Here is a 24128-nt window from a genome sequence, read left to right on the forward strand (position 1 = left end):
TGCATGACTTGTCACATGCATGAGCGTGCGGCTTTGTTGCCGTCCGAACCGATACTGATCGGCATCTCGCCGTCAATTCCTCACCGATAGGCCAAGATCCTTCGATAGGAACATCCAGCCAATGATAGTACTATCGATCAAGTTCCGAAAGATCATATATGTACGACAGTTTTGACGACTTTGTTATGGGCGGTCTTTTCGCTTTCGCGAACGTCGACTTATTGCTGCAGCAACTCCTGACTTCGCGCACTCTGGATTCAAAGTCGGTGCCATGGTCGAGACTAAGGTTGCACATCCGATATGTCCAAGAATAAGACTGCAATCTGACCTGGATCATACCTGCAGGAAGCTTTCGCCGACGTAGAAGATGATGGCAAACAAGATGTCGCACTTGGTCAGACATACGTCGTTGGGGAACAATCATCTTCGAATGGATCGCCGACCGAGCCTGATCATAATGATCTGAAACGATCTCTGAAGGTGAGTAGGCCTCCTGTAAGAAGAACGTATCTTGCCAATACTAAGATGCCGTCAGCCTCGCCATCTGTGAGCTTTCTTAAATGCGTAATCTCTCCTGCGCAGCTTCTGATGCAGTAATAGCCAAATGATTGCAATTGGCGGAGTCATCGTAGGTGATAGTGAGATTTCTCCTGGCTCATCAATTAACAGCACCCAGGGCACCGGATTGTTCTTGGGTACTGGTAGCGATCTCCAACATGGCGGGCCAGCTGGACTCTTACTCGGTTACTGCATCATGGCCTCGCTGCTCTTCTCGGTCATGGTTTCTCTGGGCGAGATGATCTCTTTTCTCCCCATCACGGGCGGTCAATTCGCGCTTGCAGGCCGCTTCGTTGGCAAGGAGCTCGGCTTCGCGATGGGTTGGGTCTTCTGGTACAACTATATCATCGTCCTCCCGGCTGAGATCTCTGCGGCAGCGGTTCTCGTCCGTTACTGGACTCCGGCTGGCGACCCAAACTCAACTTGTACTGCAGGAATATGCAACAACGCGATGTGGGTGGGCTTGATGCTGATTGTAGTCTTGCTCATCAACTTTGGCGGCACCCGCGTGTTTGGAGAATGCGAGTTCTGGTTTTGCTCGATCAAAGTCATAACCATCGTTGGCCTAATCATTACCGGCATCGTCATAACATCTGGCGGAGGACCAAACGGCCAGTCAATTGGCTTTCGTTTCTGGCACCAGACTGGCGGGTTCGTCCAGTATGAAGGCATTGCAGGCGCGAAAGGACGTTTTCTCGGGTTCTTCAGTGTCCTGATCAACGCCGCATTCGCATTCATTGGCACAGAGATCACAGCAATCGGGGCAGCTGAGACGGCAAACCCTCGGAAGACGGTGCCACGGGCGATCAAGTCTGTCTGGATACGCCTGGTACTCTTCTACGTCTGCAGCGTCTTCATAATCGGCCTTCTTGTCTCTCCAACAGAGCCGGATCTTGACCTTGGATCGGGAGCTGCGAAAAGTCCGTTCGTTATCGCCATCAAGAACGCAGGGATCAATGGTCTTCCTTCAGTCATCAATGCTGCGTGAGTTACGTTTCTCCACCTCTTGCATTGATGCTAACCGTCCAAGACTCCTCACAAGTGCATGGTCAGCGGGCTGTGCAGATATGTTTGTTTCTTCTCGAACCTTGTATGGACTGTGCAGCCGCGGACACGGACCTGCGTTCTTGTTAAGAACACGTCGCGATGGGCTACCCTGGATATGCGTCCTCATCAGTGCCGCCTTCTCTCTGCTGTCGTTCATGGCCGCAGCCGGGGGTGGAGCTGGAAAGGCCTTTGGGTATTGTATGTCGTACGCCGCAGACGCCTTGTGAGTCCATTGCTGATAGGCACTCCCAGTCTCGAACATGACAGCCATGTGTGGCATGATCTCATGGAGCTGTATTCTCTGGACCGGCTTGCGATGGCAAAAGGGTATCAAGGCTCAAGGCATTGATCGCAACACCCTACCATATCGAGCTCCGCTGCAGCCGTACTTGAGTTACTGTGAGTATAGGTCGACGTCCTTTGCAGGGTGTGGCTAAAATTATAGCAGATGGCCTATCAGTAGCTCTTATGGTCCTGATATTCGGCGGGTTTTCTTCATTCATCCACAAGTTCGACACTTCATCCTTCATCACGACATACTTCCCAATACCGCTGTTCCTGGTTCTGTTCGTGGGATACAAGTTGTTCTATCGGACCAAGACTGTCAGGTACCAGGACATGGACTTTGTGACCGGGCAGTCAGTGGCGGAGCCTGTGGACGAGATCAAGCAGGGCCGCTGGAATAGGTTTGCGGATAATGTATGAGGATAATGTATGAGTAGATAGATGGCAAGTCGTGACAAGAGGTTGAATATGTAAGTAGAAGGGAGGAGTCGTCACCTCAAGCCGTTAAGCTCTTGGCGCAATTTCCAACCTTCCTACTCGTCTCGACTTCCATGAGGACTTTTCCTATTCATCAATACCTGCAAAATATCTTGTCCTGAGCGTAATAACAGCGACCTCATGTAGCCAAGGCTACAGCATCCTGTGAAGCTGGTCACCGCTCTTCGTAAGAGCGTAACATATCTGCCCATTCAAGTTCTGATATTCTTGGCTCCCCGCTGGGCAGCATCCTTCAAGGTCCCCACTGATAAGCTTCAGCGACGTGCACAATGGAGCGATGGCATCGTTTATTACACTCGTTCGCTCGATTTGGGATATATGGCACTATCATGCCTCCGACTTATAGAGCGCCAGAGATTTCAATCCTGCTTCTGATTGCTTGGGCGGCTGGGGAGTAGTAGGAGAAGACGTTCCACTCTGGCCGGGATTAGCAGTCTCAGGCTTGTATATTGCAGTGTCAGAGTGGTGTCGAAAAATGGACAGGCGCAATGGATCACCTGGGTGAAGCATTGACAGATATACTTCTTTCAACTGAATAAGGCTGATAGAAATTTGACAGTTCACTCAGCGAAGAACCGCCCTCCAAGACACGGCGGTCCCCTCGTGCATGTCTACAGGTAGCAAGACAACATGCACAGTCGCCGTCGCCACTGACATTCACTCAGTGTCGAGCACGAAAACAAAAGTGCATGCTCTCGGCCAACAGCGATGGAAATCAGTCTCCTTGTCTGCGTTGCAAGCAGCTCGATGTTGTGTGCTCCTTTACGACAGACAGGCCCAAACCGACCGAGCTCCCAACACCATCTCGAATGGCCGAATTGGTGACTGAATTGAAAGCTCGGTAAATGGAAAGCTTCGAAAGTGCATCAGACTGCTGATAGATTTTCACAGATCGATCGCCCAAGAGGAGAGGATCGCAGTTTTGGAAATGAGGGCCGACCAACGCAACGACAACAACGATACCGCCATTCTCACAGACGCTAGCAGTGGCTCTACCTACGTTCCTGCAGTTTACCCTCCAGTTCATTCGCCCCAGCTCCGATCGAGCGCAGCATACCCATCACCAGGGGTGTCCTTTGATATGCTCGATCATGCACCGCCGATAGCCACACTCAGATCACTCGGTGCTGTTGGTCACGAGGGACTCAGCTCTGGTGACGGCGGCGAAGACAAGATACTGCGTTTCGGATGCTACGGCCAGGACTTCAATCCTATCGGCCTGAAGCTCCTGACGGCAGACGAAGCCCTGAGAGCAGTGAAAATGTATGATTGGATTGCTCCCCTGACACAAGCTAACGATTGAGCTCAGCTTCTTTGAGAACTGCCACCCCAATGCTCCTTTTCTACACAAGAATCTGGGGGCCTCCCTGCTGAATCTCCAAAGGTCAACTCCAAGGTTGCTTCTCACTCTATGCACGATTGGGACACGGTATTGGACAATAGATGAAACAATGTGAGTTGCAATACCTCGTCATTTCCGCGTCCGGGGGGTTGACAGATTCAATACAGCGGAAGCGATGTGCATCAGTCTCTCCATCCCAAATACTTCGATCTCGTCGCGAAGCTAGACGAGGTAGTTTCACGCCTGCTGCTCATGCCAAACTCAGCAGACATCAACTTGGAGTCTCTGCAGATCCTCCTTCTCTACAGTCAGTGGATGCCCTGCAGACGAGCGTCTGCTACAGCTCCGGCAGCCCCAGACAAAACCGTCAGAAGTGGATACAATGACTTTAGTGCTTGGGCGGTTCTCGGTCTCCCTGCACGATATGCCAAACTCTTGAACATTGAACACATCGCAAAGTCTTTCAAGGGCAGCAATCTGGATAGACATACCGATGAAGACGTGGCTCGTTTGAGAGTGTACAACAATCTCCTGACATGCGACTACAACCTTATGCTGAGCTCTGGACTCCCGGCCTCTGTTGATCCTACACCAGCTGAGAGCGCTAATCAAGTGTTCGAGAACATCGAAGGAGCAGAGAGTTCGGACGACAGTCGAATCGCGGCTTTGGTACAGCTTGTCAGCATTGCGCACCGGGCAGTACAGTCTTCTGACGACAAGTCTGGAAGAAGACTGGATGCCCGATCACTCCGAAAAGCCAATATCGAGTTCGAAGACTGGGAGCAATCTTGGACTGCTCGTCTCGCCCATTTGCCATCAAGCATGAACCGTATGCCTTTCACTTCCGCGAGATGATACCGCTTGGCGCTCAACAGTGCATGTCTTGGTGTAGCTGCTTTCCACAGCACCTGAGCATGAACGTCAGCACATTCCCGGCGTCGCTTTTGGAGTCGCTAGAGATCAGCCTGACAGCAGCCTCGCAGACCCTCGTAGCGCTTAGTACTTGTGGAAAGGAGCATGTCTGCCAGGTACACTCGCAAGAGGCGTCATCACTACCCAGCGGCTTCTTCCACGCTGACGCTGCAGAATGTGATCGCCTACAATTTTCAGTCGACTCTACATGGATCTCGCTCACCTTCTCTATTGCTTTCATCATGCTCTGCTATATCAGAGGTGCGATCAATGGTAGGGACATGTAGTGGTTTCAAGGGAGCACAAGCTAATGCGCTCTCAGACGACCTGTCTATCTCCCGCCTTTCGCCTTCATCAGCCAACCGCAGAAGTACTCCGTCGTCACCGCTTCCCGACTCGCTACTCGCTCGACTTATTCGTCTTGGGAATGACATATTGAATCACGTGTGTCGCACCTCATCGTCTCATCCAGCCCACCAATTCAGATCCGTTGTTCGTGAGGCAACCTCTCTGGTGCTATCCAGCGATGCTCATGGCACGCAAGAAGCGCAAGAGCTTGACGTTTCCAACATTCAAGCGTTCTCGGATCTGATGGGCGAGATTGACATGGACTGGCCTGGAAATCTCTTCGATTTGAATCAAGGCCAAGACTGGGACGGACGATAGTTTTGGTAATGGAATTCGGCAATCCGTCAATGCAACATATAGCTACATTTTCGCCTTCGCCGGTTGCGTGGCCTCTGGAGAAGATCTGCAGCTCGCATTAGCAACTGTCGTCGAGCAGGTCAAGTGCACCTACGCCTGACGATCGGCAATCTGGAAAGTGATATCTTGCGCTCCATGCCACAGGACAAGCTCGCCGAGTGCGCGAAGATGCTCGACACCCTCGACGATTGTCAAAAAATGATTGGCAGCCAAGGTGCCCATCTTGCTGGCAAATGCTACGTTGCCATTGCAGAAAAGTATCTCGGTCTCTGAGAAGCCGCCTGGGTAGAAGAGGATCTGGCCTGCCGACGGATGGGCGGTATGATTTTCGAATTCGAGTCCAAATTTCTGGTCTCCCAAAGGGATCCAGAGTGCTTCACCGCTCCAGCGAACGTGGATCAACTTCTGTCGGTAGGGTAGCATAGATAGAAAGACGGCGGTGGTGTTGGGCGCCGCATCTTCCAGTTTTGCAAGGAATGAGTACTGTCCTGCTGTAATCCTGATCAACGTTCTCTCGTCCATGGTAGTGATGACGTTGCTAATTGGATTCAGCTCAGCGTGATGGCTTTAGCTTCCAGTAGAGAGATACAAGATGACTCTTCCGTGGTCTTTTCCCGATCGGCATGACGGTAGAGATCCCGACGGGCCCCATGTCTCGCCTGTCAGCATCGGCTTGCACGCCGCTGAAGCCGTGCTTGCATCGGCCAAGATCGCAAGCAGAAGGCTGTCGCGTTGATATGCTTTGACATACTTATCGGTGGAGCTGACATCTGACACTCTCCTATCTTAATAGTCGTCGCGTACATTCTCACAGCAATCGCCGTCATGCAGACGACCAAAGTATCGACTGTATCGTATTCTTCCCAAAACAACTGTTCCCGAACAGAACAGTCTCTCCACTTACGAGGTCCACCCACTGCTATCAGCGATGGCAGTTTTGTCGTCAAACCCGTTCTTCAATCAAACGACTCTAGCTTTGGCGCTGAAATTGGTGGCGTAGATTGGACAAACCCAATTCCAGCCAAAGTGGTCAGACAAGTGAGTACGTTAGACTTTGAACAGTCACACCGTTGACACATCCTACAGCTGGTCGACCTACAAGACAAGTATGCGGTTCTGATCTTTCGAGGAACCGGGCTTGACAATGATCGCCATATTGCCTTTTCGCAACAGCTTGGAGAAAAGCTCGAAGTCAACCCATTTTTCCACGGCATCGAGAAAGATCGTCTGCAAGAGCCGTTTCTGTGGGATGTCTCGAAGTACGTACATCGATGGGAACTCCAGCGCTCGCTATACTAACGAAGTCAAGCATTGAGCTCGACGGGTCTTTGGTGGAGAAGGACAGCCGGAGATGGCACCACAGCCTGGGCAATGCTCTTTGGCACACGGTACGGGTTCTGAATCAGTATGCGTCCTGACTCCCATTCTGACATTGATACTCTGCCATGCAGGACTCGTCATATCACCAACAACGTTCGAAATACTCTATCTTGCTCTCACATGGCGAGCCAGTCTCAGGGGGCTGTTGGACGCATTTTGCCGATACCAGACAAGCGTATGAAGATTTGCCAGAAACCAAGAAGGCCGAGCTGTAATACCTGGTCGTAGAGCACGAGTAAGCCTCAGGAACAGCCTGATCCCACGGACACTCTTGCTGACATTTCCGGCGAAGTCTCTGGCACTCACGCAGACTTGCATCGCCCGTGATCTACGGTCAGCCAACCGCGGAAGAGCTCTCACTCAAACCACCGGCATTCCACAAACTCGTTCAAACTGCGCCTGACGGACGCAAGACATTGTATCTCGCTGCTCATGCCAAAAAGATCGCTGGCAGATCTTTTGAGGACAGCCAAAAGCTCATCTGGGAGTTGATTGAGCACTGTACGCAGCCAGAGGTAGGCCATGCATTCAGTTATAATACAAGATAGGGGCTTCGCTGAACTTTCAACTAGTATGTCTTCTCCATGGAGTGGCTTGCAGGCGGAGATATGGTATGGTGGGATAACAGGTATGATTGTTTTGGTTGACTTCGGTGGCTCCGCTCTTACTCCAATCCAGGCAATGCATGCATCGAGCAAATGCTTACACAGAAAATATGACAGCGAGGGATGTGCGAAGGGCAACAGTCATTGATGATGGCCCGCTGGCCTTTGGTGTAAATGCAGAAGAGTTGGTCCCTGGCAAGGAACGTAAAGAGACAGCAGCATAGGTAGCATATCTGAGGTGTCATCATACTTGACATGAAAGTCTAGGTGGATTAAAACTTCCTCCGAATGCTGTGTCGCATGTACAATGCCATCCATATCGACAATTACAATTGATCTGTTCCGACCACACTAGCCATAAACATGCGTCGTAGCTCCGAGGAGACAGTCGGCCGAATTAGTCAATCTCTTGTTCTTTCCCTGCCCAAGCACACCCACAGGCTCTATCTCCAAAACGCTCGTGAGATGTACGCAACGGCTATCTCTATGGCTGTCAACAAGCGACTGCGCTGCTAAGTGCACCTTCAGCTGGTTGGACGGCTCAGCAGTAATAGGGATGAATGCTCCGCCTTGAGCGGACCAAAGGTACACTCTGTTGACGTCAGGCTGCAGAGCCTGATTTCGCTAAGCTACGAAAGGAAGATTGGTGCACAAGTCTCACGTAAGATCGTGCAACGTACGAGCGATTTTGCTTCCTACGTCGCAATAGTAGCTAATTTGAGATTGTGTAACCGGGATCCAGTATAAATGGAAGTCCCAACCCATGGATTCTCCAGCCCGAGAACACTACGCCCGCTGCGATGCATTTCCTTGCCTACCCAACCGTTCTCCTCCTTGTGGCAACTTTTGTGACTGCTCAATCGAACGATTCTAGCCATGCATCTCTCACAAATCTTCCATCAAGCCTGGCCAACGCCTCACTTGCCAGTCTACCGGTCGCCTTTGGACCCAGCGAGAAACCACAAGATGCTGTGCTGCTGGAAGAAATTCGAAACACATTAGCAATCTACCCGCTGTGCGTCGATGGCAAAGTGTTTCAAGACCTCGGACTTGTGTTCGCTACACAAGCAAGAGCAAATTACTCATCACCAGGATTGACGGATTTGTTCCCCCTTGCAACGATAGAGGCTGAACTTCAACGTTCACTGGCAAAAGTAACAACACATCACTCCTTGGGCACGCAGGTGATTGAGTTGTTTGAAAGCTGGACTGCGAGGTCGTTAACCTACACTACGGCTACACATATGGGGATGGGTCAGTACGAAGGCCAGATTGCAACTGCGTACGGCCAGTATCGGGATATCCTCGTGAGGACACAGGTCGGGTGGAGGATTGTAGAGAGGACGATGGTCTTCCAGGTAGGGAACTACACAGGACAAGGAATGTCATCTGCTAACCAATTCTCCGACAGGGCCCATTGATTGGCAACTTGTCGATCTTCCTGTAAATCTTGCACAAAATCCAGCACCTTGTGTCACTAACCCTTTCGTTGATTCATCAAATTCAGCGCGCTACCTGCGACGAAGAACTCATATTGCTCTGGATTGAACGTGTGCTGGAGTTCTATGGTCCATTTTTCACCGTTCTCTTTGACAACAAGCATGGTCACGGGCTCTCCTTTGCCGACGCTTGCAAGTCCGTTGAGACTAATGCGGTCTTTCGGATCTATGCGATCATAGTCGGCGGGATTGGCGAATATGAGCGGCAACATCCCTTGCTTTTTCAGGTTGGTCTCGTGGATTCGAGCAAATGACCTTGCGATGATTGCTACGCCATTGAGGAATCTGGGTTGCAACGCCGCATGCTCTCGTGACGAGCCCTCGCCATAGTTGTGATCCGCAATGACAACCCACTGTTGGCCTCGTGACTTGTACTCTCGTGCAGTAGCTGAGACTCCATCCCATCTGCCGGTGAAGACATTCTGGACAGTATTGACCTCCTTGTTCGCCGCGTTGATGGCTCCAATGAGGGTGTTGTTGGAGATGTTGTCAAGATGTCCTCGATAGCGGAACCAAGGCCCTGCAGGCGTTATGTGATCTGTAGTACACTTTCCCTCCACTTTGATTAGAATAGGGAGATCTTCGTAATCGTGTCCAGACCATGGCCTAAACGGTTCGAGAAGTTGAATACGATCCGAATCGGGCGATAACGCAATCTCCACTTGACGAGGGTCGACTGGTGGTTTCGTGAGGACGTAGTCAGCCTGGACGTAGCCATTTGGTGGGAGGAGCTCCGCAGGGGGAGGCTGGAACTTGAAGTCTGTTCCGTCAGGAAGAGGAATGCTGTCAATCGTGGGATCAAAATCGAGCTTGCCAGCTATCGACTTAGCGACAACCATTTCAGGGGACGCCACGTAGATGGCCGTGGCTGGATTACCGTCGAGACGGCCGGTGAAGTTTCGGTTATAAGATGTGATTACGGAGTTGACGCTTCCCTGGAAAAGGTCAATGAGCGGCTTTGTGGACGGCACAATCTAGATACAATACCTTTTGCACAGATGTACGATCCCAAGACCCGCAGCAAGGTCCACATGCGTTGGCAAGTAACGTCGTGCCTGCATTTTCGAAGACGTCCAAGATTCCCGCATCACCGAGCGTGCGCTTTGTGTTCTCACTGCCTGGGGATAGCATCAGCGGCGCACGAGGCTTCAAGCCCGCGTCGATGGCTTGTTGCAGTAACGACGACGCCCGGCTGAGATCTCCAAAAGACGAGTTAGTACAAGACCCGACAAGACCAGCGCTCAATTCGTTTGGCTGTCCGCTTTTCTCTCGTTCCTCTTTGAAGCTCGAAAGGGGTGTGGCAAGGTCAGGCGTCGAGGGTCCGTTGATATGAGGCTCCAGCGAGGACAGATCAATTTCCAACACCTGATCGTATTCAGCTCCTTCATCCGCTCGCAAGTTGTGCTGCCACGGCCTAAGACCCTCTTCTATCCAACTACGGGATGTTGCTTGAAGATAGCGACCCATAGTTTGGGTGTACGGAAATATGGATGTCGTTGCACCTGTTTCTGCGCCTATGTGGAGTCATCAGTACTGTTCGTAAGAGCACGATAAGATCTGGAAATACCCATGTTGCATATGGTGGCCATGCCAGTGCAAGAAAGAGAATCTACTCCTGGGCCAAAGTATTCCACGATACTTCCAGTCCCACCTTTGACAGTCAATAGTCCTGCTAGCTTCAATATGATGTCTTGAAAGGTCAGCACAGCGCTTTACAGGCGGGTATCATCTTCGTCTACCTTTCGGGGCTGTCCACCCGCTGAGCGTTCCGGTCAATCGAATTCCGATGACTTTCGGTGTCTTCAATTCCCAAGGAAGCCCAGACATAACGTCCACCGCATCTGCACCGCCCACACCAACGGCAGCCATGCCAAGCCCGCCTCCATTGGGTGTATGTGAGTCAGTTCCGATTATTAGTCCGCCGGGGTAGGCGTAGTTTTCGAGGACGGTCTCTAGGAGGATGTCAGGCTTTTATGACCTTTCCCCGTGCACACCAACGACCCAGTACCACTATTCAATAGCTTGGCTGGGTCACGAATATGCATGGGAATGAATAAATGGAAACTCACGGTGAATGATGCCAGCACCTGGCTCCCAGAATCCGCCCCCATACTTCGCACAGACGCTACGCAAGAAGTCATAGACCTCCTTGTTCGCTTCACCAGCGTTGGTCAAGTCGCTATCCTTTCCATCCTTCGCCACAATCAAATGATCGCAATGAACTGTGGTGGGGACAGCAAACTTGGGCAGACCAGCCGACATGAACTGGATCATGGCCATCTGGGCGGTGGCATCTTGGCAAGCGACTCGAGCCGGACGCAATTTGAGATACGAGTCGCCACGACGAATGTCCGCTTCGTCGATGTTGTCGATGTGGCTGTAGAGAACCTTCTCGCTGTACGTTAATGGCCGCTTCAGCCTGTTGAGATCAACATGAATTGTCCTCGTCCAGCACATTAGTTGGTCCACTTACTTATCCCTCACTCTCCGAATGTTTCCATCCAGCCGTGCGTAGTCGATGAATGCATCTCGGTCATGTCGACTCATGGGTATTGGTCCGTACGAGGAGGTTGTCGCATAGTTGCTGGAAGATTGCTTGAGATGGACTTGTCTGGACAGATGTTGCCGCACGACATTGAGCCTGACGCTTAATGTATTCATAATGATACAGATCTCATGTGAGTTGCTATGAGTGGAGAAATACCTTCGGCATATATGGTTGAATCCTTCTGAGCGATCCCGGCCGACGGAGCGTTCATCGCTGGTGGTCGGATTCATCCGACAGTCATGAAAAGGATTTCAATTGCCCCAACGGTGTCGAAATGAGCAAGGGGTAAGCTGGGCCGTCTTTTCCACGTATCTTGACTTCTTGTGCACAAGCAAGAGGATTGCGAGGTTGCATTGTGAGTGTTGACTATCAGGCTGCGTAGTCACTTTGCTAGCAGGTCGGATGAGCTCAGGAAGGCACAGCTTCCATTATTTGCACCTTCTCCGGCATCACACGACATATCCGGCCAATAACTCTGTCAACTAAATCGCAGGAGCACTTGCTTGTCGACTGATTTCTCGGAAAGATGTTGTGCATCGCATCTTTCTTCTCATCTCTCCATCGCGAACTTGACCGTTCCCAGCCTTCTTCTACATCGGCATCGGAAACGAAGACTGTACTAAAATCTCAATGCCCGAGACTTCATGCGCTCATAAATCGGCAACTCTTCCTCTACTCTATGCCTCAACTGCAGGGAGACTTCGTGACCCCATTCGGCCTCCCATCTTTCAGTCTGACTCTCCAAGTCGAATTCATCCCTTCCAGCACTCCCGTCTTCTCGCTGAACCCCAGTGGAGCACTGCAACTTCCACAAGAATGTCTTGGCCATGCGCCCCTCCGACCAGTCCACGCGATCTTGAGCCGGCCATTCATACTTGACGCCTTCTGGATCGATACCAACTGCGGCACAAACTGTTTCCATGACCTTGGTTGTGTTGTATACTATATCGTATGCATCGATAACGATAGGATCAATGCCATGGTTTCTATACCAATCGTGGAGAATCGATGTCCATCGAAGCGTCGTCAAAGCAACAAACATGTCGTCGTCTGATCGTAGCTTGAAAATATCCTGCTGCGATTCCCAGAAGCAGCGGATCATTAAACCTGGATGACGAATCAGGAAGATAGGATGGCGGATGGATAACAGGAACTCCTCTGAGAATCGACGTACGGGGTTATCCTCCCCCGACCATGACTCGCCCCGGGAGACCAGCAAGTCCTGACGCATGAGGCAGATTAAGTGGTCTTTGAGGCACACGATTTTCCCCTCTCGTTCGATAGCTTCGACCTTGGATTTCAGATCGCTCTCTGAGCTTGCATAGGTCAGGCCATTCATGCCAGCGTCGTTTGCCAGCTTATCCTGATGAGCATCGGTGGACGGATCCCGGGATCTCAGTAGAAGATGAATTCTGTCTTTACCGTACATGGCCGATGCGCTGAATGGGTGAAATACATGACCGAGCTGTGGATGTTGGGAGAGCAGGCGCTGGAGAAGCATGGAGCACGTCCTGGGCTGGTCGAAGATGTAGATGCGTTGAGTCGGATTGGGAGCCATTGCATCTTATCATTCCGAAATTGCCCTGCTCACCAGCGGAAATGCGGTTGATGAATAGTCGAAGTCGTCAAGCTGAAAGTCGAGAGAGCTCTGCACTTGCTCTGTGATCCCTCTTTAACTTCGACCTTCCTTAAAAGGACAGAGCTGCGCCCGATTAGATCATACGGTGCGCCCAGCCAATTCTGAGCGTTGTGAGAAGGCAATGTATTCATCTTCTCCTATATCTCAGCAGTAATGCTGTCGACGCCGCCACTTAGGGTGTCAATGGGACACCTCTATCGTTACTAGCAATGAGAGTGGTTGAGGAAGGAGCTAGCATAGATCCTGGAAGTTGAGGTCCTTCAATTCATTGATGTGATATACTTTGATTCGTCTCAAGTGATGACATGTTTCATTTCTATATACGAATGCCTCCTCGTGAACAAGGCTCACGGCGCGGTGTAGCCGCAAGCTGGGTTGAAGAGGACTCCAGCGACAACGAAATTGCTATAAGCAATGTGTGCGCCATTGATCGGATCCTTGCCAAAATCTTGAGCTGCGTTGCAGTTCTGTGAGAAGCGTAGAGAAGTCAGCTCTAATTAGCGTGTGGCAACAGGAGGTTAGGTGACTTACGGTAGGATCTGTTCCAGCACACTTCAGAGTCGATGAAGCCGTATTGCCATTCTGCAGGCTTTGGAAGTACTCAGTGCCATGATGTTGGAAGCCGAGTAGCGGAGGAGGAATCTGCGGGACTCCATCGTTGTAGTGTGTCACTCGGTAGTAGTTGGGCACTTGGCTGTTGATGTAGGTGGTGAATGCAGGGTTGCCATTCCGAGGCTCGCCGTAAGTGTATGCAGTAAGCTGGTGGCCTTGACCTGCTAACGACGCGGCTGCAAGAGCGGCAAGTCCTCCACCGAGGGAGTGTCCGGTGACGATCAAAGAGCTACCTGCGTACGATGCAAGTGCATTGGATACGGCGGTGGAAACATCATTGGCCATGGCACTGTAGATGTTTTGAAATCCTTGATGGACTGCGCAGGAAGAGCATGAGGTGCCAGGGATGGTCAAAGGCGTCAAAGTGAAAAGGAAGTCCTGGTCCAGATTCCGGGGAAAGGCTGAGCCACGGAAGGAAAGAACGACCTGGTTCGAGGATGGCTCATGAAACAACACTGCTTTGGTGTCGGTGCTCGTGTAGTTCAAAGTCGAGATTAAAGTCGAGCCAAAGGGCAGGGTTGGACATGTCTCAGCGTATGCTGCACCGGCATACGATGTGTAGTGGATGATGTTGTCGAAGACACTGCTGGACACTGTGTTTCATTTGTTAGAATCTCGTTGCGAAGATAAGTCTATGGAGTCCATACCTGCTGTCTGAGCAAAGACGCTGGCAACTGGGCTCAACGCCAATCCAAGAGAAAGCCTCGACGTTAGAAGCATTTTGGTCTGCTCAAAACAACGAGGGATGAGTACTACAGAGCGACGGAATTGGAAGAGCTTGGGCTGTGACTATATGACGCTGTTCTCCCCTCAAGTCGGCACATCTACGCCATTGGCACTGCCCGTTACAATGAGCAGCCCCCGACCTGTGGGGTTCCTTGAAGTCAAAGTCTGCAGCGACGAGGTAATGCTCGCCTGTCGAACCGACGGATGTTGCTCACATACGAGCCAATAGCAGACATTGCATCTCTGCTCCTACCGAGGATTGCTATTCCAGCGGCCACCCAGCTATACATCGAGCGGAGGCGGTACTTTGCGAGAGTTTCCCCATGTTCGCTGATCACTGCGCTCAAGGAAGCGGGTCACCCGGCGCAAGGCTGTTTCACTTTAGCTGCAGATTTTGAGCGCTAGCGCAAAGGCTGTCCGCTCGCACCGAGTATATTGCAATTGACATTTGAAGAATCTCGGCATCTTGGACGATATTATTGTTGCATATGTTCAAGTAGGAGACGGCTTCACTCTCAGCTACATTCCCACGACAACTCCCCTGCACCGAATCCAGACCATTGAAACCACCGCCATGAAGCTCTCCATCGGATCCATCTGCCTGATCGCCAGCACCACCATCACCCTCGTCGCTGCTGATGCTGCAGCAGTACAGACACAGATCGCAGTGATTGGAAACTACACCAGCTTATTGCGAAGCGACGTGAACAACTACAACGGCTCGACTCCAGGCTTGCCATGGGCCTTGCAAGTTCAACAAGATGCCGTGAACCTGTACCGACAAATCGAACAAGGCACAACTCTCGCCAAAGCGTCTGGCAACTTTGGGGAACCTGGATCTTTCAACGTTGCCGCAGCACTGTTGAGTATTACGGGGACAGTCAAGGGCACACTCAGCGACACTGCCGCGAAGGCCCCGACATTCGACGACCTGGGGCCGCTTGTGCTGGGCTCGCTTTACCAGCTGAAGGCGAGCACGGATGGTTTCGGCAAGGCTATCGTTGATAACTTGGCTCCTATTGAGAAGGCTCTTGCTCCGGCGGTTCAGGCAGATCTCGATAACTCTTTCAACAGTGCGATTACGGCTTATGGTGGGAAGCCCAATTGATGTTTGCTGCGGAAACGAATGCATGGACTGCGGGACTTTGGCGGCCTGCTGGCAACGAACAAGCAACACTGTGTTTAGCAGGCTTTGATAGAACCAAACGCATCTGTACTCTGGAATCTTCGAGCTGCTCGTACTATTCGCACATTGTTTACGTTCTGTTTCTCCCAAGATGGCCGAATGCCCAGTTCGCCAAGGCCGATCACATGTCAGCGACGGCACAGGCTGCGCTCGCTATCGTTAAACCGCCCGCAAAACTTTCTCCGCATTTTCTGTGCCCCTGCTCCCAACCGTTACTAAAGCTCCTTGTAAAGTTCACGATTGTGGAGGAGGTTGTTCTTTCCAGCCCCTAGTTCCATCCAAAGTTCAGCTATTGAAGCCAAGCTCGGTGAAGCTTGATGATCAGTCACACGCAGCGCTACTAGCGCTTGTACCGCTAGTACAAAAGACCTACATATTGCATATAACAAGATTTCGTCTGCTGCAAGGTAGCGTCGTGCAGCTCGCAGCTCTCAGGGCCTGATCCAACATCCTTGTACAAAGAAGAGGAGAAGTTGAAGTATTTTGACGCATCTCTTCATGACCGCGGTCCTCGGATTGTCAATTGTGACTTGTGAAGTCGGAAGCTGTTAGAGTGCGATCGCTACCTGCCACCAAGTCGCCAATTCATCTGCCTCTACTATCCCTCGTCTTCTCGTCAACGTCGCAGAGCAAGCCGTAAAGATGAAGACAGCAAAGATCATAACGACTCTGGCATTCATTGCGACCTCCGTGGCCGCCTCTATCATACCCAGAGACGCCACAACCATCCTCAACGACATCAACACCATCAAGACGCAACTCCAAAAGGTCCACGATGACGTCCAAGCATTTCCAGGGGGGCCGGGAAGCACTCTGCAAGCCTTGGGAATCAAGGCCGACTCCGACACGCTCGACAAAACACTCCAGCAATCTGCCAAAGACGCCGCAGCTTCCTCATCTCTGAGTGACTCGGACAGCGCAACTGTCGCCAATGCTGTAACCGGCCTCCAATCGCTAATCTACTCGACCTTGGATCTGCTGGTCTCCAAACAGCCCGGCTTCCAGAACGCCATCCTCGGGCAATCGGCGGACAGCATCGTTCAGAGCACCCTCATCTCGCTCCGATCAGACACGGCTGACTTTGCTGGAAACGTCACCAACAAGTTGACGCCGACATTGAAGCGACTGGCGCCCTTGATCTCCTCGGACATCGACTTCCACTACGTAAGGGCAATTCAAGCCTTCTCCACGTAGCACGCAGGGACAGCTGTTGTTTGGCCAACGCTCAGCAACATTGTGGCCAGCCGATGCTTGACTTGAGTGTATCCAGATAGCCTTTAGACAGCGCATGGTATCGATCGTAGGGGCAGCATCGAAATTTCAAATTCTCTGTTAAAGCAGTTGGCATCTTTCAATGAGTCTTGGTTAAGGCGATACACAAGACCTAGTTTGCCCAGTGCCTGTTGTCTTAGATAAGAGACGATGTGTTGATAAGAGTCGTCCCAGCGACCGGTGGCTACTGACCGAGAGAGGCAAAGTTGAGCTGAAGGCCTCTGCAGCATAGTATCCTACGTCCACATACTACTTGACCGTGGTGTTCTTGCCCACATGCCTACGTCAAGCATGGGAGACCCCATTATCGAGACGTCGCCAGTTGTATTCCCAAATTCTTGAGAACAATCCTGAGGGGGCGCTGCATAGTCTCGTCGGGAAATTCTCTGCTGCGACGATTCTCCGAGGGCAGGCTCTGGACTAGCTCGGTTGCCTCCTCACAGATTGATTCTTCCACTGCCACATGGCGCGCTTCAGTGGTGCTGCGTAAGACATCTTTCACTTTCTCTTCCTCGGAATCCACTTTTCGTATGAATTGAAGGGCTGTTGTGAGGGACACTTCTACTGCCGTCGAACCGCAGCATGCAAATATCTTTTCGTCCGGGATGACATCGAATGTGGGTGCAAGGCCCATCAACGTCCCGTTGTCGCCCGTCAGGACCATCAGAACTCTCCTATTGCTATTCAACCACCTGGTCGCAATCAATAGCACAGCACGGCACAAAGGTGGTAGAACTGGGTGCATATTGTGCCGTTGCGGGAAGTAGTAGTGCAGATAATGGTGATCTTCCAGCTGCGCAGGTCCAAGGGCTCGACGATGTACGAGATCACACATCTGTCGGTGCTGCTCCAAAAGTACTGTATTGGCAGATCTACTTCGCGCCGCCGATCCTTCTGCGAGGAATTCAGATTGCTTGCCACACCAAGTCCCACCCAGTCGCTAATCTGTAAAGTGTCCTGATGCGATAGGCGAATAGGAGCGAAAGGATACTTCCCTTCAAGCCTGATGTCCTTTGGAATGCTTGAGTTCCACTGATCGAACGCTTCGGTCAGCCAGCGTTGTGAGTGTACGTCTTGACAGCTTTCTCTCTCCCTGGGTACTGTTAGGACACGAACGCCCCTCTCGATCTTGGTCGTCTCGAGAGTGTAGCCAAATGTTGCCGCATTGTACAGTCGGAGTGCGACCTGAATTTCGAGAGGAGATGACAGTTTCTCGGGCGTCATTCGCAGATCATGCCCGGGAGGAAAACGCCAGAACACTACTCTCCTGCCTCCAGTATAGTCGTCGATTATCTGTTTGCGGAGTTCTGAAATGTAGTCTTAGCCAAACTGCGCAAACCAGTCGGAAGGCAGGTCGTCGAGTGTGATTCGTGGTTCCATGTTGACCAGATTTGAGTTGGGCGTAGTGATGATACTTGCAGCCCAGGGAGGTGTGTGGTGCGGGAAGTCGTGAATCGAGGAGGGAGGATTTGAACAGGACGAAGGGGTGACAATAAGGAGGAGGAAGCGCTGTGACTACAGTACTGACCGCCAGCATCAATTTGCCGCGGAAGTCGCCCAAACCTCGGGTTGGTCAGCAAAAATGAGGCGTTTGGCATAGGCTTGTTCATTACTCATTTGTATCTGTTGGGTCAACCAAGTCGGTGGACAAATTATCAGCTTCGGCCCGCCTTGTCAGCAATATGGGCAGCCAGGAGATTGGAGCCGCACATTCAGTCTGTCGAACCAAACCAGAACCAAGGGATGCCGTAGAAACCTGGCAGATCTTGCAGTTGTCTGAGAGTTCGCATTCGTCCCAGTGACTTGTACAAGCAATCCTCAGCTACCAACGGTCTCGGACAACATCTGCAGGTATCGCGCCGCATCATAAGTTTTGACTTGGACTGATTATTGAATTGCGAAGGTGCTGGCCAACTCACCTCGACGATACGGAAGCTTTGGAGCGTTATCCCAGCGTGCCTTCTGGCATCGGTGCCATCAACTTGTGCGGAAGGCGGGCATCGGGATAACAACAACAATATCATCATCGTCGGACACTCTGATTGCTCTTCAGTCAAAATATTGCATCATTTACATTCTCCACGACAGAATGGCATAGAATTCACCTGAAACCTCACTCACCGACTTTCACATGCGTGGTCTGTGCAAAACGACTTCACTGTTTGCCGCCACCACGCTTCGTCTCCGTTTGTCGCCGCCACCTTCGAACAACAACGAGCATCGCTTTCAAACGGTTCAGCTTTCACCAAAATGGACGTCTGGATACCGGAACTGGACGGCCCTCTGACCCCCGACCGATATTGGAACTGGGGCGAGACGATGATGTTTCGAGACTCGGGACGTCCATGCCACCCGAGAACCACCAGCAGACAGAACTACGATTCGCTTGAGGGCGGGTACAAGACTGTGCTTCGAGAGTATGAATGGATGGAGGTCGCTGCAGAGGTTCCCCGCGGTCGCAAGCAGCTGGCAATTGAGAACTACCAGCATATGAACGAGCAGAAACTGGATGTTCGAAATGGGCTTCTTCACAGAGCGCTGTGCACCAGACTTGATGAGGATTGGATGAGGGCGGTCCTGGAGAGCGGTGGCAACGGTAATTCCACGCTCAGTCTCTACGGAGTGAGAGAAGTTCCTCGCGTTCGCGACGGCAAGAAGTACTTGGAAGATGTGAGATGGCGAAGATGAAGTGAAGATGTGGACTTACTGACACGTTCTGCCAGATCTATCCAAAAGCCCACCCGGTTTCCAAGCAGCGGGAGCGTGTAGGCAGCACCAAACCATTCATACCCGACAACTATCGCATCAGTGAAGGTAAGCTCTTGGAGTATCCTTCGGTTTCAGTCGAAGCGATCGCCTCGGATTTGAGCTTGGAGGACATTCTCAATTTTGATACTTGCTATGGAGAAGACGGGACCATCGAGGTTCTGCTGGGAGGGGCGATGGCAGACAGCGAGGAGGACTCTGACAGTTCCGGCGAAAGCAAGAAGGACTCTCCAATGAGAGAGCTGTCAAACGCCCACTTCGAAAGCGAGGGAAAGGGAGAAGAGGAACAATTGCAGATGGGAGACTGAAGCAAGCGACGAGGAGTGGAGACGAGCCCGGTGAAGCAGAGATGCTGTTGAATATCGGCACGAAGACAAAGAGGGCTGACAGAAAAGTTCTCTCTCGAAATCCATACATACAGCAAGCTTCGTACACGGAGAGATCTGGCCTGAGTTGAGATCCGATCGACGAGATCAGTCTCTCAGGAAAAGGCGAAGATGAGAGTACTGTTTGCTGAAGGTACCTCCGTATTCCTCGCAGCGGTAGGCGCGGCTCATCAATTTGAGGGACAGTCCCTTCGTGCCCCTCACCTTTACCACGGAACATCAGGAGGACCGCGAGCTCGACCTATCTTTTCATAGACGAGGTACGATAAGCCAGAGCAACAAGTGAATGGAACAAAATTCTTGGTAGAATGCATGTCAGTTGACACAAGGTGAAGTTCCAGCAAGCTCATTCACTCGCTCCCCTATCTCGCACATCGCAATCTCCCGCAGATCCTTCCGTTGTCCTTCCCAGATAGGAAGTCCTGGCGAACGCGGCGCGGGATGTCGCCAAGTCTGCTCATCGGCAGCGACATCGGCAGTTACGTAACCCCCCAGAAATCGTTCCACGCTTCCCGCCAGAAGGAAGATCTGATAAAATTTCGACGGCCTTTATCTGATTTGCCTATTCCAGCTTCTCTTCCCTACTTTGTCCCATTGTACTTACATTTAGTCTTGCTGCTATATCATCATGGTGGGCGATTCTCCGCTTAGGGTTCTTGTTGCTGGATGCGCATACGGCGGTATCGCTACTGTGGTCAACCTGCTCGATCTCTCCCTCGGCAAGTCGCCTCGAGGTGCTCCCAACAATGTGCCTCACCAAGCAGCTTTGAAAGGGATCCCGCTCGACATACATATTGTTGACGAGAGAGATGGTTACCGTGCGTGAGATATACATGACTTCACCTAACACGGATACTGACTTCCAATGCAGTCCACTTGATCGGGTGCCCCTTGGCTTTCGCGTCCAAAGAGCACGCTCCCAAGTTCTGGCGCAAGTTTGAAGACATTCCGGCCTTGCAACATCCAAGCATCAGCTGGACGAGAGGAAGCATCACGAAGATCGATCCCGATCGCATGGTAGCTCAGTTGACAGACGCCAAGACTGGCGACAGGGTTGAATACCACTACGATTACTTCATCGGAGCCACGGGCCTGAAGAGAGGCTTCCCCGTTGTCCCAGAGCAGCTCACGAAGAGCAGCTATCTTGAGGAGACTGGAGACCACGTCGAAGCTGTTGCTGCCGCCAAAGATGGGATCGTGGTGATTGGCGGCGGTGCTGTCGGTGTTGAGATGGCTGCTGAGCTCAAGGTCATGCAACCATCTGCCAAAGTCACGCTAATTCAATCTCGAGAGGCACTTCTATCTGCTGAGCCTCTACCTGACGAGTTCAAGCAAGCCAGCTTGGACGCATTGCGGGAGGTCGGCGTTGAGGTGATTCTCGGTAAAGGCAGAGTGGTAGAAACAACCACTACCCAACGAGATGATGGGACATCAGTACAGAAACTCACTTTAAAAGACGGGTCTCATGTGACGGCGAACCATGTCATCAACGCGGTATCGCAGCAAGTACCATGCACCTCTTACTTCCCACCCAGAAGTCTGGACGAGGAAGGTTTCGTCAAGATCAACAATAAGTAAGTTCTACCCCTGTTATACTTCGAACAGTACTCACTGTATAGGTTCCGCTTCCTCGAAGGCCACAAGAACGACGGTCGACATTACGCCATCGGCGACATTGTCAAATGGTCTGGCATCAAGCGCTGCGGTGCAGCAATGCACATGGGATTCCTCGCGTCCGAGAACGTGCACAAACAGATGCTGTACGAACGAGATAATGTTGAGCCAGACTTCCACGAGTTTCCCGAAGTGCCTCCCATGATTGCGCTGGCGATCGGAAAGAAGGCTGCGACCTACGGACCTGGGATGGGCGTTGAATGCTCAGAGCAGCAGATGGAATCGTTCTTTGGAGAGGATCTGGGTTTTACTGGCAAGACTAACATCCAACATCCACTTCAGAGTTGCCTGCTGACATTCGACAGGCTGCTGGAATCACCTCAAGCTCAGTGAGGCTCCGTCGAGTGCTGGCATCAACTTGTACTCTGTGCTACCACAAACAGCACCCTACCGGGATATGAAAGCGTCGACAGCAGTAACAGCTTGAGGCAGGCATTGTTCCGAGCGACGGGTAACGAGCATTTTCATTTTCATTTCAATGGAATAGAGGCAGGATGGCGTGGCATTTGTGTTGTCCTCGCTTCCGACAATTCTCGTACTTACGCTTTCAATAACAGTAGTAACACAGAACGGCTTGACTTTCCCTTGAAGGAATGTCCACATGATTCTATCAGGCTCGTAGCCTACGCCGCAAAACCGGAGATCGGGCCAGTTTTCGCAATTCCTCCTCGCCGCTGCAACATACGAAGTAACACGTAAATAATGGGCAAGATAACGTCACCACGTCACTGATAAGACCAGAGAGGCAAACGTCTCCTACCCCTCACGTGGAGAAATAAAGATTGGCCCTGTAAGTGAATGAATTGCAGGAGCACAGACCATACGCCTCTCCCAGGCTCCGAGCTCGGCCTTCTCGGCGTTCTCGCCCACCGCATCCTTCGAACAGCATAACGCCTTCCTAACTTCAGCACATCAGCAAGATGTCAAGACACTCCATGACTTCGTTCTGCAAAACAGTTCTCATGCAATGTCATCTCTCCTCGAAACGAATGCCAGATCTCTCCTCCGAAATTCCGCTTCGCTTCGTATTGGATCATTACTAATTCCATCTTATAGTGCCCCCTTCAAATGCACCACTCCAACCTCACCTTTCAAGCACTTCCAAGAGCCTCTATCACTGAGAATGTCTTCCTCAACCCGCAGCACAATGAAAGAAATCCTGATCAGCGCTGGCCCCAAAGCCACCCTCGTGGACACCCCAATCCCCAAACCAGCGCCAGGCCAAATCGTGATCAGAACAGTCATCGTCGGAGCAAACCCCAAAGACTGGAAGTATGCAGAGCGATTCGGCACTAAAGCGAATCAGGGCGAGGATATAGCGGGTGTGGTCCACGAGGTTGGGGAGGGGGTTGTTGAGTTCAAGGTGTGTCTTCTCGAGAGTTGAGGCGGCTAGGGGTGTTAGCGAGGCTGATGGGTTTAGGTGGGAGATCGAGTCGCTGCGCTGCACGAGTTTAGTACGCCGTATGGGGCGTATGCGGAGTTTTCGTTGGCGTGGGCGTATACGTCGTTTCATATTCCACCGAACACTAGCTTCGAAGGTATGTTCAGTATGCGTCGTGGACATTGAGAACGGCGATCGCTAACCTACTCTACAGAGGCCGCCACCATTCCGTAAGTCGGCACTTTCAACAGATACAGGCTCAATACTCACGAACGTCCAGTCTGAGCGCTATGACAGCCTGCATGGCCCTCTTCTCTCGACTACCACTCCCACAGCCCTGGTCTCCCGTCTCAAGTCCACTGCCACTTGTCATCTACGGCGCCTCGTCAGCAGTAGGTTGCTACGCCATTCAATTAGCCAAACGAGCAAACATCCACCCTTTGATCTGTGTAGCTGGCAAGACGTCCTGGCACGCTGAGACTCTTATTGACAGAAGTAAAGGCGACACAATCATCGACCATCGAGTAGGGCCGGAGGGCGTAGTAGCTGGTATCAAGCAGGCGTTGAGAGATGCAAGCCTGCCAGAGACATCCTTGAAACACGCCTTCGACGTAATCAGCGAAAAAGGCAGCTGGAAACCCATCGTGCAAGTCCTCGACCCACACGGCTCCATCACAAATCTCCGTCCCATCGACGCCAGCGAATTCCCCTCAACACTCCAAAGATCCAGAACAGGCGTTGCAGGAGTGCACTCCCAATTGGACACTCGAGACTGGGATAAAGACTTCGGCTATGTCTTCTTCAGACTCTTCGGGCGAGGGTTGGAGGAGGGTTGGCTAAAAGCCCAGCCGTTCGAGGTACGAAAGGGAGGGTTAAATGGAGTGGAGGGGGCGTTAAGGGATTTAAAAGAGGGGAGGAATAATGGGAAGAAGTATGTTGTGAGGATCGCGGACACGGAGGGGTTGAGTTGAGTTAGACTGCGCTCTTCCCAAATCTATACCCCTTAAACGGCACTTTTCAAAGAAAACTTCTCTAGGTATAGTAAGCGGTTATCGTCGAGTGGCGAGTTAAGAGACTTATGCTCTATCGGGGAGTTACTTCAAGTGT

At 51.7% G+C, this 24128-nt stretch overlaps 11 protein-coding genes across 11 annotated transcripts; 7 read left to right on the plus strand and 4 right to left on the minus strand.

Moving 5' to 3' along the window:
• Window positions 1–604: 604 nt before the first annotated feature.
• On the plus strand, window positions 605–2310 carry M409DRAFT_66841 (uncharacterized protein; the record flags this gene model as incomplete). Its single annotated transcript, XM_033817123.1, has 5 exons — window positions 605–628; window positions 677–1542; window positions 1589–1803; window positions 1858–2004; window positions 2054–2310. The coding sequence occupies 5 exons, from the start codon at window positions 605–607 to the stop codon at window positions 2308–2310; spliced, it is 1509 nt and encodes a 502-aa protein (XP_033666745.1).
• Window positions 2311–5350: 3040 nt separating this feature from the next.
• Window positions 5351–5869, minus strand: M409DRAFT_23589 (uncharacterized protein; the record flags this gene model as incomplete). Its single annotated transcript, XM_033806854.1, has 2 exons — window positions 5351–5393; window positions 5442–5869. 2 exons carry the CDS (start codon window positions 5867–5869, stop codon window positions 5351–5353), a joined length of 471 nt encoding a protein of 156 aa, XP_033666746.1.
• A 303-nt stretch (window positions 5870–6172) lies between these two features.
• Window positions 6173–7556, plus strand: M409DRAFT_55238 (uncharacterized protein; the record flags this gene model as incomplete). Its single annotated transcript, XM_033812945.1, has 6 exons — window positions 6173–6385; window positions 6434–6606; window positions 6657–6752; window positions 7020–7242; window positions 7300–7355; window positions 7406–7556. 6 exons carry the CDS (start codon window positions 6173–6175, stop codon window positions 7554–7556), a joined length of 912 nt encoding a protein of 303 aa, XP_033666747.1.
• A 1253-nt stretch (window positions 7557–8809) lies between these two features.
• Window positions 8810–11378, minus strand: M409DRAFT_66843 (uncharacterized protein; the record flags this gene model as incomplete). Its single annotated transcript, XM_033817124.1, has 6 exons — window positions 8810–9766; window positions 9819–10345; window positions 10399–10521; window positions 10571–10783; window positions 10901–11250; window positions 11305–11378. The coding sequence occupies 6 exons, from the start codon at window positions 11376–11378 to the stop codon at window positions 8810–8812; spliced, it is 2244 nt and encodes a 747-aa protein (XP_033666748.1).
• Window positions 11379–11998: 620 nt separating this feature from the next.
• Window positions 11999–12937, minus strand: M409DRAFT_55240 (uncharacterized protein; the record flags this gene model as incomplete). Its single annotated transcript, XM_033812946.1, has 1 exon — window positions 11999–12937. The coding sequence occupies one exon, from the start codon at window positions 12935–12937 to the stop codon at window positions 11999–12001; it is 939 nt and encodes a 312-aa protein (XP_033666749.1).
• Window positions 12938–13365: 428 nt separating this feature from the next.
• Window positions 13366–14350, minus strand: M409DRAFT_23593 (uncharacterized protein; the record flags this gene model as incomplete). The annotated part of the gene is made up of 3 exons (XM_033806855.1): window positions 13366–13485; window positions 13550–14223; window positions 14278–14350. The coding sequence occupies 3 exons, from the start codon at window positions 14348–14350 to the stop codon at window positions 13366–13368; spliced, it is 867 nt and encodes a 288-aa protein (XP_033666750.1).
• Window positions 14351–14930: 580 nt separating this feature from the next.
• Window positions 14931–15464, plus strand: M409DRAFT_55242 (uncharacterized protein; the record flags this gene model as incomplete). The annotated part of the gene is made up of 1 exon (XM_033812947.1): window positions 14931–15464. One exon carries the CDS (start codon window positions 14931–14933, stop codon window positions 15462–15464), a length of 534 nt encoding a protein of 177 aa, XP_033666751.1.
• A 720-nt stretch (window positions 15465–16184) lies between these two features.
• On the plus strand, window positions 16185–16736 carry M409DRAFT_23595 (uncharacterized protein; the record flags this gene model as incomplete). The annotated part of the gene is made up of 1 exon (XM_033806856.1): window positions 16185–16736. One exon carries the CDS (start codon window positions 16185–16187, stop codon window positions 16734–16736), a length of 552 nt encoding a protein of 183 aa, XP_033666752.1.
• Window positions 16737–19064: 2328 nt separating this feature from the next.
• M409DRAFT_55244 (uncharacterized protein) lies at window positions 19065–19888 on the plus strand (the record flags this gene model as incomplete). Its single annotated transcript, XM_033812948.1, has 2 exons — window positions 19065–19484; window positions 19538–19888. 2 exons carry the CDS (start codon window positions 19065–19067, stop codon window positions 19886–19888), a joined length of 771 nt encoding a protein of 256 aa, XP_033666753.1.
• Window positions 19889–20594: 706 nt separating this feature from the next.
• Window positions 20595–22067, plus strand: M409DRAFT_66844 (uncharacterized protein; the record flags this gene model as incomplete). The annotated part of the gene is made up of 4 exons (XM_033817125.1): window positions 20595–20784; window positions 20838–21540; window positions 21586–21893; window positions 21946–22067. The coding sequence occupies 4 exons, from the start codon at window positions 20595–20597 to the stop codon at window positions 22065–22067; spliced, it is 1323 nt and encodes a 440-aa protein (XP_033666754.1).
• Window positions 22068–22787: 720 nt separating this feature from the next.
• M409DRAFT_23598 (uncharacterized protein) lies at window positions 22788–23992 on the plus strand (the record flags this gene model as incomplete). The annotated part of the gene is made up of 4 exons (XM_033806857.1): window positions 22788–23003; window positions 23061–23178; window positions 23236–23251; window positions 23302–23992. 4 exons carry the CDS (start codon window positions 22788–22790, stop codon window positions 23990–23992), a joined length of 1041 nt encoding a protein of 346 aa, XP_033666755.1.
• Window positions 23993–24128: the final 136 nt, after the last annotated feature.

Source organism: Zasmidium cellare (genome assembly GCF_010093935.1).
Source record: "Zasmidium cellare ATCC 36951 unplaced genomic scaffold M409scaffold_20, whole genome shotgun sequence".
Lineage (NCBI taxonomy): Eukaryota > Fungi > Ascomycota > Dothideomycetes > Mycosphaerellales > Mycosphaerellaceae > Zasmidium > Zasmidium cellare.